The sequence below is a fragment of the Panthera onca genome, chromosome F2 (genome assembly GCF_046562875.1).
Source record: "Panthera onca isolate mPanOnc1 chromosome F2, mPanOnc1 haplotype 2, whole genome shotgun sequence".
NCBI lineage: Eukaryota > Metazoa > Chordata > Mammalia > Carnivora > Felidae > Panthera > Panthera onca.
In genome coordinates, this window is record NC_138356.1 from 57069477 (window position 1) to 57086825 (window position 17349).

The 17349-nt window shown below is 32.2% G+C and overlaps 1 protein-coding gene across 2 annotated transcripts in view; it reads right to left on the reverse strand.

Annotated features, from left to right (window-relative positions):
* Window positions 1-5144: 5144 nt before the first annotated feature.
* The window catches only part of CSMD3 (CUB and Sushi multiple domains 3), a 1245616-nt gene continuing 1233411 nt past the window's right edge, over window positions 5145-17349 (reverse strand). For both annotated transcript variants that reach the window (XM_078441978.2, XM_078441977.2), the window contains 4 exons: window positions 16480-16592; window positions 13579-13666; window positions 11377-11512; window positions 5145-7132 (listed from right to left, as the gene is read on the reverse strand). In XM_078441978.2, coding sequence (XP_078298104.1) covers window positions 6973-7132; window positions 11377-11512; window positions 13579-13666; window positions 16480-16592 — 497 coding nt within the window. In that variant the 3' untranslated portion in view covers window positions 5145-6972. The remainder of the gene's footprint in view (window positions 7133-11376; window positions 11513-13578; window positions 13667-16479; window positions 16593-17349) is intronic.

Genomic DNA, 17349 nt, shown 5'->3' on the forward strand with positions numbered 1-17349 from the left:
AAAAAAGTAGTCTTTCAGACGGAAGGAAATGATGACAGAAGTCACTCTGGATCTATACAACTAATAAAGAGCACCAGAAATGGTTTATGTAAGTAAATAAACATACCTTTTTCTTATTATTTAAAATTTAGTTGACTTTTAATAACAATGCTTTGTGGGTTTTATAATATAAGTAAAAATAAAAGTAAACTGTATGAAAAAAATGGTAAAATGCCTGGGGGGGAAGAAATGAAAGTATACTGTTGTAAGGTTTTAACATGATGCATGAAGAAGTATGATGTTACTTAAAGGTAGATTGTGAGTTAATTATCACTGTGCAAACCCCATAGATTTGCATTTCCAAAACAAGTATTATACAAGAACTATTAGTTTTGCCATTCAAAAATAGTTTACATATTAAACTTATTTTATGAATAAATGTGTTTGTTGATTCTTGAAGTGACTCCGTTAACATTAACTTTTCCATACTTTATACCGAAATTACTTTTACTTTCATTCTCTAAATATGCATCTTTGTCATCTGATATCAGTCATATCCAGAGAGCTGAAAGTGAAATTGCAATTTTAAACAACAAGGTATTGCTGAAGTCTATTATTACTAAAAAAGTGCATCAAATCATTTATACGTAAAAATTTGAGCTTTGCTTTCCCAAATGAGTTGCTGATAGGATTTGCCATTAGCTACATCATGTGGTGAGTAGGGGTGAAGGGGCATACAAACAGCTAAAATGTCCTTTGTATAAAGAAACCACTTATTAAATTCCTGGGCAAATAATACGGTTTCTGCTCCTTTTTAGTGCTAAGGAATATTTTAAAGTGTCACTTAATAATGATGCTTTGCACTTAGTTATGTGACACTATTCAAGGAAAAGTACTTTAAATACATCTTAATAACAGGAAAATGCAATGTAAAATAAAAAGCTTCGGTTGGATAATGTTACTGCTTTAAAGAAAAAGAGATTCATAACTCCATAGACTCACAGGAATAATCATAAGAAAGCCAACTCCTGGTCAAGTACTTTTTAAGATTTTTGACATTTAAAAACTATTCTATAAAGTTAAGCATCTACTACTACAGTTTTTGGAGAAATATTTATTTTTTAAAACATACAAAATAAAAAAAAATTGGCTCAGGATCTTTTCCATACTTTACATTTTTACAGGAAGTTTAATTTTCAAGGAAAAAACTACCTGTTCATGCAATATTTTATTCCGGGCAATTTTGATGCAATGCAAACCACAAAAGGAAAGTAAAAAATATAGATGCTTGACAAAAATAATTATTAATAGATTTACTAATTTTATTCTCACTTTTCTTTAACTCATTTAAACAATTTGTTTTGTGCAGACATTATCCCTTTTAATTTTTGGGTTTTTATTCATATTGACACAGTGGACATGAGTGTCCTGAGCTCAGGCTCTTCTGCTATCACTTCTAGGTGTGGATATTCTTCTAAGCAAAATTATCAGAAAAAAAAGTAAAATCTACTTTTAAATTTTAAGCTACTTTTTTCATGTAAAACTATTATATTTTTATAATAATATTAAGTGTATGCACTCTGGAAAAACCCAAAACAAAAAAATATGTATGTAATCATTACAATCCTGATAATCATAACTACTATTTGTTTTAATTTGTTTCAAGACATTTATGTCTGTATATGCATGTATTTGGAAGAAAAAAAGAAAAATCGAGAGAGGCAGAGAAAAGGGAGTAGAAGAGAGAGAGAAACGAGTAGTTTTTGTTTAAACATTGAAATCTTCATGTCATTAACTTTGAAATATGATTTTAACAGTGACAAACGTATGGTCCTTTCAAAAGATCCCCAGATCAGTGAACATTTATGACACTTGCACACTGGTAGCTAGTGATATATTTTCCACCATATGTAAATAATACATAATTTGAAAATCCATGTCAAATACCCACTCTCTGGCTTTTTAAAAAAATAACCTATTGAATGGAACTACTAGGTGAAAAGGAAGACAGATTTCCCTTAATAAATAGCATATCTTTAAATAAAAATTTGACCTTTGTCTTGTCTTGTTTAATTGATTTCTATTGAAACTCTAGGTGTTTTTCCCCCATTAAATTGAAAATGACATTTGATAGATAAGGTTTCATTCAACTCATAAAGATCCTTTGGAAAGACACACAGATGAAATAGAAGAAAAAATATGCATTCCTCATTGAAATTGTGAATAGTTACTGCACAGGATTATTGTGTGGCATATTATTTTAACAATTGTTTAATAGCTTGACAAGATTTTAAGTTACTTCAGGATAAGATCCATGTGTTTCTTATATTTTTACTCATCCAATATCTTTTATACCTCACAGTAAAGTAATATACATATATTTAATGTTAGAAAATATTTGCTTTTAATAAATTAATTGATTAATGACATTATACTATCTATACTTACACCTTCTCACTGGGGATTCCTTCTTCGAGTCCATTGACTTTATGCTGCTATTTGGTAACCAAAGTTCAAATTAAACATTCCATTTTCATTGTCAACAGCTCAAGAGAGCAATCAATGTTTGCTTCTTCCCTGCCCCCTCAAAGTACTTGCTGTGAATTCCAACCTCTAAGGAAGGGTTATTAACTTGATATGCCAGTAGAATTCAAAGAGTTTGGAAACTTGCATGGGAAAAAGTTCTACCTTCATCTTCACTGATATTTTTATTAAAATATAGTATTTTCTTTCTGTTAAAGAGTTGGGCAAAAATAATCTCTGATTTTGTCACTAATAAAAATCACAGATATTTTCATGTCATGTGAAATGTCACAAATATCTCAAAGTATTATTTATAATACTCTACAAAATTGTTACATATATATTATAACACAATATTTTTGTAACTTTTTTACTATTTATTTATAATTTCCTTTGTATTTCACTTTATGTATTTAAAAGCATCATTCTAAAAAGAGTATCATAGTCTGGGAAAAGTCTTGGTTTAAAAATAGGATTAGGAATGCTAGCTTTACAGACTTGCTTCATATTGGCTGTGTTCATTGGCTATTAGGATTATAATGCTATTATATGACATTCCCCAGATATTCTAACATTTCCAGAATATCTAACATACAGATATCCTAGCATTTCATTCTAGCAAGTCCCTTCAGGAGATACCAATCTTAACTCAAGGGTGTAAAGACACTTGCTGAGAATGAAGGCCTTTAGGTTCCTTTTAAGTCATACTATGTAGATGGTTCTACATTTTCCTCTATAACTATTTATCTTATTGGTCCCGTGAAAGCATCTGGGTTCATCCTATTTTCATAGATATCCTAATAGTTACAAGCAATGTTTCAATCTTATGAAAGTTTAAACACAGATTTCTTGTTTTGTGATCTGCAATACAATTTAAAGCTATGAATTTGAATATATAGAATATACTTCTTTTTCAAGGCTAATAAAAATTATTACACATGGGAACTTATTAAAAGTTGGGAAAGTATTTGGCAGGTGATCACTTGTTTCATTGCTTGTACACTGAAGAATGAAATCTAATATCCAGTGGCCATTTCTACTCCCTAGTAACTTTCAAATCTGCTCTTACATTATTTTGGAATACCAAGCTCATGCAGTGATGACAGAAAGATATTTCTCAGAATTTTACAACATGTATATCTACTTGGATCAATATTCCCTTTCCTCCAAAGTTATCCTAAAAAAAAGCAGCAAATCAATATTTTTTCAGGCAAATTTCAAACTACTTGTTCTAAAATATTTCTTAGACTCATGAATTTCTATAAGCTACAGAAGAGATTTTTTTTTACCTTACTTAAACTGTGTCTATTTTAAATTTATAGATATCAATACACAGATTAATACTTTGACAGACAATGTATTCTTTTAATCTCTTTAAGAGAGCATCATCTAGTTATTTTTGTTCACTCTTTAAGCCAATGTTATATCTGTTTCATTTTTCTTTCTCTCATTTGTACGTGCAAAGGACAAGTTAAAAAGAAATCTGACCCTTTGGTCTATTTCCACAGTCATTCTCCTTAGGCTCCAGTATCAAGAGATCCTGGGTAGAACCTGTTGGTTTAATGTTCTTAAACGTAAGGAAGTACAAGAGAGTAGAGTTTAAATGCTCTCATAAAAAAATATATTTATCATCATGCCATGAAATTTAAATAGCTTAATTATACTCCAATAAAGCTGGTAAAAAATAAAAATAACATTGCTTCCACTAAAATTGCTGCTAACTTTTGAGAAGAGTAAGGAGAAACTGGGCATTAAGATGAGAAATAATCAAAGGCTAAAAAGGAGAAGACATGTAAAACAGAAAAGGATATTACAAAAAATAGCAGAAAAGAAAAAGCAAATCAAAAAGTAGAAAAAGAAAAGGAAGGAAAAAAAGCACAGAGAGGAATAAAAATAAGGACAAACAGCATCAAGGGAAAGTTTAGAAGACATGAAATGAGTGTATGGTGGAAGTAATACAGTTAAAGTTTAGAAAGAAACTATAATTATATCAAGAAGCATTCATTTCTCAAATGAAAGTGTAATGCACAGAGAAAGACTTTTAACACTTAGAGTTTGAGGCTGTGAAATATAAAGACAATATGTTTTGGGAAAAAGTTCTCTTATAAAATTGAACGTAAGTAACTTGTATTTTGAACTTTATAAATTTGATAAACTTTGTAAACTTGATAAATTTCTTGAGTACAAAATTTTACATGTTACACCCTGGCAAATAGATTTTTTGACTATTAGTGCAATGTAGCTATTCAAAAGATTAAGTCCATACCTTGGAAGTATGCTAAAAATAAGTATCTCTACAAAATACACTACAGAAATATTGGAAATCATCAGATACACCCGAATTTAGACACTAGTGTTAAAATATTTACATCTAAGGAAAATTCTAAGACGAGATTGTTAGGATACTGTAATATTTAGTGGGAATCTGTTTACTTCTAAAAGAGTGTCACACTTGGGGAACGGCAAAATATAAAGAAAAACACCCATGTCTCATTGTTATGTTGCTAAATAAGTACATATAATATGCAGTTTGGAACTTGAAAACACCAAATAAATGTAGGCTGTTTATTCCTTTTGCTATCCAGTATACTAACAATTTTGAAAAGAATACACATTTTACAAAAGCAATTATCCATTTTTATTTTGTTTACATTGCACTGAAAATTTACATCATACTTTTACAAAGTTTTTTTTTCATAAAAATATACTTCTTTACAAAAGTGTATGCATTAATATAAGAGGAGTAGCCAGTTGCAGAAGAAACATTGTTTAAACAAGATCTTAAATGTATTAACCTTAACATTAATGAATGAATCATTGTTATTGCAGTCATTTGAATAAACAAGAATAAATAACTGATGGCATAAAATTTAAAACAGCATCCTGTCAGTAGAGTACAATGTTGAGAAAATTGTATGAATTTCCAAAACAATGTATCTCAAAGTGGTTTACAAGAAATTCACTAAATGTTGTAGAGATAGATCCAAGCAGCGCTTCTGGGTGCAATGATTTCTCTTAGGCACTCTGTCTCATGATACAAAAAGTCGAGACTGTTTACAGAGTTATCCGTATTTGAGAGGGACATCAACAAAGAGTTCACACTGGGTACGTAATTTATTCAATGAAGTAAAACATGCTATAAAAGGAAGACAATGACCTATTAAACCAATATGCTGGCATTACTGTGATACAGTTGTAAATGAGCCACCAATAACTTGCAAATGTGTATCTTAATTTGACAGTGAGAGAAACCTGTCATATCTGAAACATGCTTCTTACGAATAAGAGTATAGAAAGTTTAAAATGTGTGAAAATTTGGAAAACCTATGCCTTTAGGAAATAGCTTTATATTGGTCATTTGAAAGTGTAAATTTTTTGTAGTCATTATATTTATGGGCTGGACCAAAATGATGTCTAACTCACTGTTAGATAAAAGTTCAAAGCTTAAAATCTTACATTTTTAACTCATGGTTGATAAAAGTTCAAAACAATGTTAAATAAATTTGAAGGCTCATTTGGAAGGAAAATGGCATATATCATCAACTAAATGCAACAGATTAATAGGTTCTGTTTGGTCTTTCGAAAACTTTGGAGAGTGTGGTAAAGGATGGGAAGTTTGGTGTCTCAAATAACTGCAAAATCATCATTGCCATAGATAATTTTTGCCAGCTCGAGTGGTTTCTGGGTGACAAAACAGATCGAAGCAAGGTTTTAAACACCGCCCCATGGCTTAGTGAATAATCTTGGTTATAGCATAATGAGGGAAATTGGGAGAACAGCACAATGATCTTGCCATTTACAGAAACTATGACGACCAATCTAAAAATAGAGACAATATGATACTGAAGGACAAGTACCAGAAGGAATCAAATCAGAGAAGGCAATCTTATCTCTTCTGTGGCATAAATTAGCTCATAAACATTTCAGGGCATGACTCAATCTGAAATAACCATGGAGATAAGGAAGACAATGACTCGATTAACAAAAATGAGTAGCTGACAGAGTGGTGTGAAATAGACTCATGGGCATGATGTGGCTCATGACTGTTAAAGAGAAGTCAGTGGTCTATTGACTCTTGTAAGTATAGCTCTTATTTTCTACCCTATATCTTTTTTTTAAACCCAGTCCCTCTAATATACTTTATAAAGCACAGAAATACTGATAGTGGATGCTCCTCCAATATATGCAAAGAAGTTTATGTTTTAGAATAATCTCCTTTTTAAAAAAAGCAAATAAACTGTGAGTAAGCACTCCCAGAGTGCAGCCAAATTTCTGTAAAACTCTCCATGGTAAACATGAAGAAGAATTAGGGTCCAGTTTATGAAAAAACACTCTTCTCTATCATTCCTCAGGAAAAGGTGACCCAGCAAGTCCTGAAAAGTGTGCTTTAATTTGTCTAGCAGTGAACTAAATGTGCACTGTGTTGTGTGTCGATTTCCAAGCTTCTGAAGAAGGCAAAGAGTTGCCGTGTTATACCATTGTGCAGACAGTGTTCAAGTTGGGATCGAATCGTACTGCCTTCCCTTCCGCTGACTTTGCATTGGTGTCATACATGGGGTTTTCAAAAGCTGCTTGGCCATTGTTATTTTCATGAACTGAACATCCTGTATACTGTGTTTTGGGTGCAGTCCTGTTGACGAGAACATGGATTAGCTATGTGTTAACTTTCTAGAAATAGCAGAGTAGGGCTCAAACATAACATGCTTGAGTTATCATTGTTACTGCGTAATGTAACTTCAAAGCATTAATTGAGAAATTATAAACTCAACAGATCAAATTTGAACAATTTACCTGTCACTTCTAAATCCTGAGTGACTTTTATTATTTAATATAATACATACTAATATACAGTACCAATCTGAGTAATACAAGTATCAATAATATGACTAATCTTATAAATTTAAATTTTCTGATGCAACAATAATCGTTATGAATTAGCATGTATAGTATAAATAAATTATGATGAAAATAAAATTTAAATCTTATTACTATTCATTCATTCATTCATTCATTCATTCATCAGATATTTACTGAGCATTCATTATGTCCCAAGCATGATCCCGGGCATATGCATATGGATCCTAGGCATATCACTGTAGTGATAGAAAATAATTAATAAATAAATATTTATTAAAAAATAATAAATAAAACAAAAAGTAGGTAATGAGAATTGTTCTGATGAAAAGGAAAAGAGTTGATATGACAGGAAGGAACTGGGCCCCACTTTTGGAGGCGTAATGAGGAAAAGTACCTCTGCAGAGATAAAATGTAATCTGAGACATGAAGAACAAAGAGGAGGCATTAAAAAAGGATTTCAGAAAGAGCAGACAACTAACACTGAGGCCTAATTTGGGAAGATACTTGGAGTATCCCAGAAACATAAATACTCAATTTTCTTAAAAATGATATACATTAGAACAATAAATTCAAAATCTCAAAGAAGGATTCAAAAATACAGATTTGAAGGCTATACGTGCACCCCAATGTGTATAGCAGCATTATCAATAATAGTCAAACTATGGGGAGAGTCCAAATGGATAAAGATGTGGTGTATATACATGGAATATAACTCAGCTCTCAAAAAGAATGAAATCTTGCCATTTGCAATAACACGGATGGAGCTAGAATATATTATGCTAAGCACAATAAATCAATCAGAGAAAGACAAACGCCACGTGATTTCACCCATATGCAGAATCTAGGACAAAACAGATGAACATACGGGAAGAGGGGAGAGAAGAGAAAACAAACCGCAAGAGACTCTTAATGATACAGAACAAACTATGGGTTGGTGGAAGGAGGTGGGTTTGAGATGGGCTATATGGGTGATGGGTGTGAAGGGGAGCACTTGGGATAAGGACTGGGTATTGTATGTACGTGATGAATCACTGAGTTCTCCTCCTGAAACAAATATTGCATGGTACATTACCTAACTGAAGTTTAAATAAAATTTAAATTAAAAAAATGATATACACCAGAACAATGAATTCAAAATCTCAAAGAAGAAATGACTATAGATAATGAAGTCATGAAAATAGTTTCCAGAGTTATTAATAACTGAACATTTGGTTTTATTTAACAAAACACATGGATCCTAGGATGGTTGGCATAACCTACTGATCTTGAATTCCTGCTTTGTTTCTCTATTTCCCTCTCTTTTGAGAAATTCTTATTTCTAGTTTCCCACACCCCACTGCATAATTTGAGGACATTTGCTATGGTACAAAGGCAGACTTGCCCCTACCTGTTTCTGAGACCTAATTCCTAAAATGGATACATCTTAAAAGAATTTGGTTTCTCAACTCCTTTGTTTACATCCAAACATCACAAATTTCAACTATTTCATCTTACTTTATTTGCTATTATATTATGTTATATTATATTATATTATATTATATTATATATTATATTATTACTATCCCTAATGCATTTTCTGACTTTTTCTCCATACTAACAATTGTTAGATGATTTATACAGCAATAAATTTGATTAAAGCTATCTTAAGTTTTTTTCAAGGACATTACCTATATAGACATATTGCTTAAAATTTGCTCTTGCCAGGTGCATAATTCTAATGGAAAGTATTTGTCTCTCTTTTTTCAAACTAGATTCACAATAAAAACCAGGAACAACATCATTTCCTTCTAATTAGACAAGAATCATGAAGATAAAAAGAAATGTCATTTTACTAATGTTAAACAACAGCTTTATGGAAAATAATGTCAAGTTTCAGGATAGTTTATGCCGTGAAAAATTTACTTGAAACAAACCAAACTTTTAAATATAAGAGCTAAATCTATTAAACTCTTCGGAGAATACATACAGGTAAATCTGACCATGATTCATGACATTGAAAATGGCAATGGTTTCTTAGCTATGACACCACAAACACAAATAACAAAAGAAAATAGATAAGTTGGACTTTATCAAAATGAGAAATTTTTGAACATCAAAGGACAAGACACTATCAAGGGAATGAAAATACAACTCACAGAAAGGAAGAAATATATCAAACCATATGTATGCTAAGAGTCAACTCTCCAAAATGTATAAAGAACACTTACAATCAACAACAAGACAAACAACACAATTAAAAAATGGGCAGATACTTGAACAGGCATTTCTTCAAAGAAAAATGGCCAAAAAGCAGTGAAAAGATGTTCAGTGTCATTAGTAATTAGGGAAATGCAAATCCAAACCACAATGAGATACCACTTTACACATATACTAGGGTAACTATAATTAAAATAAGAAAGAAAAAGAAAAGAAAACAGAAAATAACAAGTGTTGGCATGGATGCGGAGAAAGTAAAACAGTTATACATTGCTGGTGAGAATATAATATGGTGCAGCTGCTCTGCAAAAATTTGGTGCTTCCCCAGTAAGTTAAATGTAGAATTACCATATAAACCAGCAATTCTATTTTGGGGTATATACTCAAAAGAATTGAAGCATGTGTTCAAACAAAAAGTTGTACACAAAGTGTATATATAAGCACTATTCACAATAGCCAAAATGTAGGAACAAACCAAATGCCCATCAACTGATGAATGGACATATTTAAATAGAACACATTCAAACATACCACAGAATATTATTCAGCCATATAAAGGAATGGAGCACTGATAAATGCTATAACATGGAAGAAACTTGAAAACATTATGTTAAGTTTAAGAAACTAAATAGAAAATGTCACATGTTACCTGATTCCATTGATATGAAATACCCAGAATAGGCAAACAAATACAGACAGAAAGCAGATTAGCAGTTGCCTAGGGCAGGGGTGGTAGGAATACGGAATGACTGATCAATGGGCAGAGAATTTCCTTTTGGAGCCATGAAAATATTCTGGAACTGGCAATGATGGCTCTGGGACACAGTGAGTATACTAAATGCCACTGAACTATATGCCTAGAATGGTTTAAATGGTTTTAGGTTATGCTTTTTTTACAAAGATAGTTTAAAAACAAAAAAAGGATTGGAACAGATTTCTTTATAAATAAATATAGTGATGATTTTTTTGTTGTTGTAAATAAAATCTGATATTGACAAGGCCTAAGCAGCTGCTAATATTCAATTATTACAAATTTATGTAATATTTTATATATATATATATATATATATATATATATATATATATCTTAGGTAATCTAGACTGAAACGTGTAATACAAATATCAGTTTTGAGAAAAATGCATTTAGGTAATATTCATTGAATTATCTGGTTGTCTCTCTATATATTTTCTTGATAAAAGATAGTCCCAAATAGCAGACAATTACATAATAAAGCCCCTGACTTGGATTGTTGTAATGGACTTAGTAAAACAAGGACCAACTAATAATATGGATAATCATACACTAGATACGTCAGAAATATAACATACTAATTGCATAATCTTCTAAAAGCAGCAGAAGAAAAGGAGAAGGTTAGAAGACTTTACCAACTGTCTGCCTGGGTAAAACTGGTCAGTATTGTGATGTGCGCTACGAGGTTTGGTCACAAACTTCTCTCCACTTCTCTAGATAAATGTGGCAGCAGGTATCACCTCTTCAATGTCAACGTTAACCTGGCTTTTGTGTCTCTAAATTCTTATCATGGATAATGTAAAACTAACTTATACGATTAAGCACGTGCCAGGAAATTGACAGGCAAGAGTAATAAGGGTTAAGGTGAATGTGCAAATTCACTGAGCAATTTTTGTTTTGTGATGTTGGCATGGTGGGGGGCAGGCAGGGGGAACCAGGTTTTTAAACCTGTTGCACTATTTGGCACACACTGAAAAAAAAATGGAAGTTACAATTTGAACTAGAGTAGTAAAAAGAACATGCAATGGAAGATTTGGGAAAGGTTTTGTAGGTAAAATCAACAAACTTACCTCTGTTTATAAAGATAAAATCCAAATCCTGCAAATATAAGTGCAAAAAAAGGCACAAGAATAGCAATGGCCACAGAACTACTGTTTGTACCATGAGGTTGATTTGAAGAATTTGAGCCTTCTGACATATTCAGTCCTATAAAATTAAAAAAAAAAAATCAACTTGCTTTTATCACATGATTTTTTATTTTTATGAATCAATTATTTTCTTTCCTTATCAAGACACCTACTTGGAAATGTACATAGTAAACAAAAATAATTCAGGAAACTCCTTCAACTCATTTCCATGCAAGTTTGTGCAGTGTCTACTATGTATAAGATCTTTTTCCAGGAAAGGATACAGAATAAAAAATAGGTAGTCTCTGAACTGAAGAGTTCATACAGTTGTAGAAAGAATACAATGACACAAAAAAGCATATACATCAGGCCTGAATTAATGATCAATGTGCTTTAGGAAGAGAAGGGGTAATTCCATCTCTCCAAAATAAGAATGTATTTTGGAGAATACAATGAGTTTGGCTTTGAAGAGTCAGTAGAACAATGAATGGAGGAGGAAGCAGGACCATCTTAAGCTTAGAAATAGGAAGGTGAGTGACATATTTAGAAGATGTGACAAGCACTAGGTGTAGCTGTGTGGAAAAGTTATGGAGGTAGGTATTATCTGTGTGGTAGGAATAGGCTGCTAACCTGAAAAAGCTATGGCCAGACCCCAAAAAGCCATAAATATCATTCTAAAGAATTCAAACTTGTATCTATTTGCAGTGAAGGACAAGTGGAGGTATTTAGAAATAAAAGGCCCTATGATAAGACACACAATTTAGGACAGTGGGTAGGGTGGAATGAATGAACTTGAGGGAAGCCAGACTGGAAGCATGTGTACATCAATGGTTAGAGCGAGAACCCAAATAGAAGTGGAAATTGATCTCTATACTAACATACTAGGAAGAGCATTTTGAAGTTAAAAATCAACAGAACTTGTTTGTGAGGATAAGTGGTAAGAGAGCACAGGCTGAGAAGAAGTGTTCTACTTGGGGATGGGGAAACAGGGAAGACATTAGCACAATTAGGAAATGAGAAAATCAGGTTTGTCAACGTGTTGGCATAGGACAAGGGAAGAAAAAATAATGGACAGGTTATTTTTTGTTTTTAGGTTCCCCAGAAAGAAATTGCTGCTTTTTTTTTTATAGGTTCTGTCTTAGACATGTAGTTTTTGTGATGCTTTTGAGACTAGTATGTGTAAACATCTTGCATTAAATTGCACAACTGTGTAACTGTACTGTATTAATGAATGTTTTATTTGGTTTTCAAAACTAACATACTTTTAGGCCAAGACATTATCTGAAATGAACATCTTATCATTTTTATTTACTTAGAGAAAGCTAATTTAATTTTTTGATGAACAGTTATATTCAATTAAGTCACACCTTAGTCCAAGTTAATACCTTCTTACCTACCTTATTTTTCCAGGGACTCAGAATATTTACATAAGCATTCAAAGTAATGGAATTTTTAAGATAAATACTAAGTAGTAGTTTTTAGAGCCTGAGTTTATTCTTTATACGTCAATACCACTATATAATAATGGAAGACAATATACTTTAGGAAAATTATATACCGAAAGCTATGGCAATAATTATATTCAAGCAAGACCATTAAATGTCTATGTATATTTTAAAACAGTTTAAAAGAAGAATGAAAAAACCCTATGCCTCCCACTACAGAAAATTTACATAGCTGAATAGCACAAAGTCCCAAAAAGGGGTCTATTCCTCAAAGTTATTTTCTTTTTCAGACCGTATGAATTTTTCAAAGTGCTATTACATTTTCAAAAGAGAAATAAAGTTACAACAATATTCAAACTGAAGAGAAGTACTGCAGTTCTCATGAGATAAAATAATTTACAGTTTAATATTTTCTTTTCTATCTGTATCACTTTTCTCCTTTTTCCTTGCTAAAGGCAAGGCAGTGTGTCATATTTATTAGACATCTGACAAAAACCAAACCCTGTACAGCATCGGTACATAGAGAATCAATATTTTGTGTGGTTATTTAAAAGGCTTTCAAATTTTTCAATGTATAACTTACCTGACAAAGCCAAATTCAAAATGTAGTAAGTGTGCCTAATGTACAGAATACACTGTATTTTCTTATGATGTCTAGAGTAATAAAGGAACTACACGAAAATGAAAATGAATACATTACCTAGTCTTTGTAGTCCAAATTGCCCATAATCTTTGCCCTGAATAAATCCTTGAAATACATAAGTTGCTCCATCAGGCTCAGCAGAAACCTAAAAATATTTATAAGGTTGATTAAATCTGAGGATTGGAGCCGGCTATATTTTCCAGCCTTAATAAATATCCAGTTTTACACTTAAATGAATATTATACAGAGTTCCTTCCTCTTTATTTCCCTCTGATATAAAACACGGCATACTGTGCAAATTTGCCATTAAAAGCAAAAGAAAATTTTTGTTTTTAAGTAATTAGGATATTAGAATATAGGGGGTTGGTCATTAATATAATTATATAGATATATAGATTTCTCTTAGGCTAAGAAGCCTACTGTCAAAAAAAAGGCAATTAGGGGAGTCTGGGTGGCTCAGGCTGTTAAGCATCTGAGTCTTGATTTCAGCTCAGGTCATGACCTACAGTCATGAGACCGAGTCCCAAGTCAGGCTCCAACCTAGGCACGGAGCCTGCTGAAGATTCTCTTTCTCCCTCTCCTTCTGCCCGTCCCCCCTCTAAGAAAAAGAGGGAGGACAATGATATGATTAAACAGAATAAAGCAAATGATCAATTAAAAATTGGGGTGCGCGGTGGCTCAGTCAGTTAAGCGACTGACTTTGGCTCAGGTCATGATCTCACAGTTCGTGGGTTCAAACCCCACATCAGTTCTGTGCTGACAGCTCAGAGTCTGGAGCTGCTTTGCATTCTGTGTCTTCTCTCTCTCTCTCTCTCTCTCTCTCTCTCTCTCTCTGCTCCTCCCCCACATATGCTGTCTCTGTCTTTCAAAAAGAAATAAAATGTTAAAAAATTATTAAAAATTAAAATATAATAAAACTCTACTTTGTAGATACGATTACTATTTAGCATGTATGCACTCCGTCTTCCCCTCCCACCAACCTTCATGGGAAGAATGCCCCTTTCAACTCATTGGGTTTGGTCCTGTGATTTACTTTGGCCCGTGATTCATGGGTGGAACTGACAGTAGGTCAGTTTTAAGTCTGAGCCTTAAAAGGCATGTTTCCCATGAAAATAAGTGAAAGAAGCCAGACACAAAAGACTACATATTATATGATTCCATAAATATGAAAATCCAAAACAGAGAAATCTATAGATTTCAGAAAATAGATTCGTGTCTTCTTAGGGCCAGGGTGGAGGTGAGGGACAAATGGGTAGGGTGATAGCTAAAGGGTGTGGAGTTTCTGTTTGAGGTGATGGAAATATTCTAAAATCAACTGTGGTGATGGTTACACACATGTCAATATACTTAAAACCACCGAATTGCATATTTTAAATGGGTGAATTGTAAGGAAGATGAGTTATATTTCATTAGAGCTATTTAAAGCAAGGGGGCATGTTTCCACTTTCCCCCTCAGAGCTTCTGACCTCTGACAAGAGAATGTGCTCCAGCCTGGGCCCCAGAATGAGACATCTGGAGCAGACCTTAACTTGCTACCACAGCCTCAAGTGGAACACCCACAACTAACTCCACATACATGAGAAAGAATGAAATACTTGTTGTTTGACCCCAAGATTTTGTGGCTGTGTCCATTGCTATAAATGCTATTACGTGTACCTTGCATGTGTGTAAAATCCTATTTTTAAAAAATGCTTTACTTATGTAATGTGATTTGATTTCATAAATATATTAAAAATAGACATATTTCAGTGTTCCTGATAACTAGTAATGTGACTTTATTCTGAAGTTTCTTTTAATTACCCAAATCCTGTAGAGTATTGTAAAAGTCCTGTATAGTATTGTTACCCAAGTTACCAAGTTACCCAAGTCCTGCATAGTATTGTAAAAGTTAAAAACCTTGAATCCTCACCCTAAAAAGCAAAATATCATACCAATCCACCCATAGAAGTTTGACATTTCAGAAACAAGTGGTTTATTCTTTATTATCAGACATCACACTCATTTTGGTCATTTTTAAAAATGAAATGCTTCTAAATAGAATAGCTTAAACTCTAATATTTAAACAAATGAATTCATTTTGTTTGCTTCCTAGATAAAATAATACAACTAAATGATTTGAGTGCATTGAAGACATGAATTCATTTCCAATTCCATGAATAACAGCAGATAGGGAAATAGGATAAACGTTTTTACCCCCTCAGGCACTAAACTTACAGAAGCCTATGACCTACTATCTTCTTTCCTTTTAGATCTTCCTTGTAAAAGAAGACCTGTTGCTTGAGGGGATATAGTCAGAGCTCTCCTCATTGTTTTTTAGCAAAGACTCCAGGTCAATATGTGAATGGAAGACTAGTTACTTCCAACTGCCAATTTAGAAACTCCATTCATGTAAGTGGCTGAATAGGACAGGGTGACTCCACGGTGAAGCTATGGCAACCATCTCCCCAAATGAAGTAATTCACATCACTTTATTTTCATAAACAACTTTATAAAATATTCTAAATCTGTTAAATTTAGAGAAAAAAATGTAATGGCATACTTAATTTTTTTATGCATTTTGTAAATATGTTGTATGTGTCTTAAATAGTAATTCCATACAAAGAATGAATTATATTTTATCCAGATTTACTTTGCATAGTACTGGTCATAGACAAAATACATTTAATGAAAGCAATGAAAAACTATGACTCTCATACACATAAACATTACAAATATAAGCATATTAATCAGAATCCAATAACCCTAGGTATAACATTCTAGATTACTAAGTATTTACATTGAATCTTTTTTCCAAACAAAAAATTTACCCATAATAGTAATTTTCCCATTTTATATGTGCATGTGTATTCATAATTAGCCCAATTTAGAAAACCACCTTTTTTTTGGAATTTTAATGACAAACCAAAGCACAAATTGGTTATTAAAATCAGCAGAAGATATTTAAAACACTATACTTACAAAGCCATCCATGGCCCAATTGTCCTCCTTCATTTTCTTCACAGAAGCATGCATTGGTACTTTAATAAGGTAGATGTGTAACATTAGGCGAGCTTCCTGGCTTTTATACACCCCTGTAAAATGTAAGGACATTTTAGTCTACTAATTTTGTAAGTAGTTATGCTTCATTATATTATCTTTAACTCCTTAAATATATAAGGTAATATATGTGAAAAGAAAAGGAATCAAACAAGGCCAAGTCAAGGCCAGCTTCATTCATAAGGCTTTCTACAAATCGTACAGTATATGTTAATCTCTCATCTGAAATTCTCAACTTGAATTTTAATTGTGGGGTTGAAATTGCTTATGTTATTAAAATTAAGTATTACTGTTATTAATAACATCATTCCATGATATTACCAATAAAATGACTTCATTCCCCAATAAGATTTAAAATCTTCAAGGATGTACAACAAACGTTAAAATCCCTCATAGGTTTCTTAATAATAAATTGGGTGCCAACCCTGTGAAAGAGTATTCTAAGTACTGCTGGAGCCACAAAGAAGAATATATACATTCCTATCTAAAGATAGGATGCTTAAAAGCATTTCCAATGAAGTAGGAAATGTAAGTCACATATATAATCAACTGAAATACATGAAAAAATATGATAAATAAAAGGCCAGAACAGAGAGGGATCATTTCACAATGGAGTGATCAGGAAATGCTTATTGAGAAAAGGTATTTGAATGGGTCTTAAAAATCAAGTACAATTTTTAGTTTAAGAAGGTAAATATAGGAAATAGCATAAAAAAAGTAAAAATATATACATAATTTTTTTTCATAAACAGTGGGTATTCTACAAGTAGGAATAATATGAAATATGTGCTT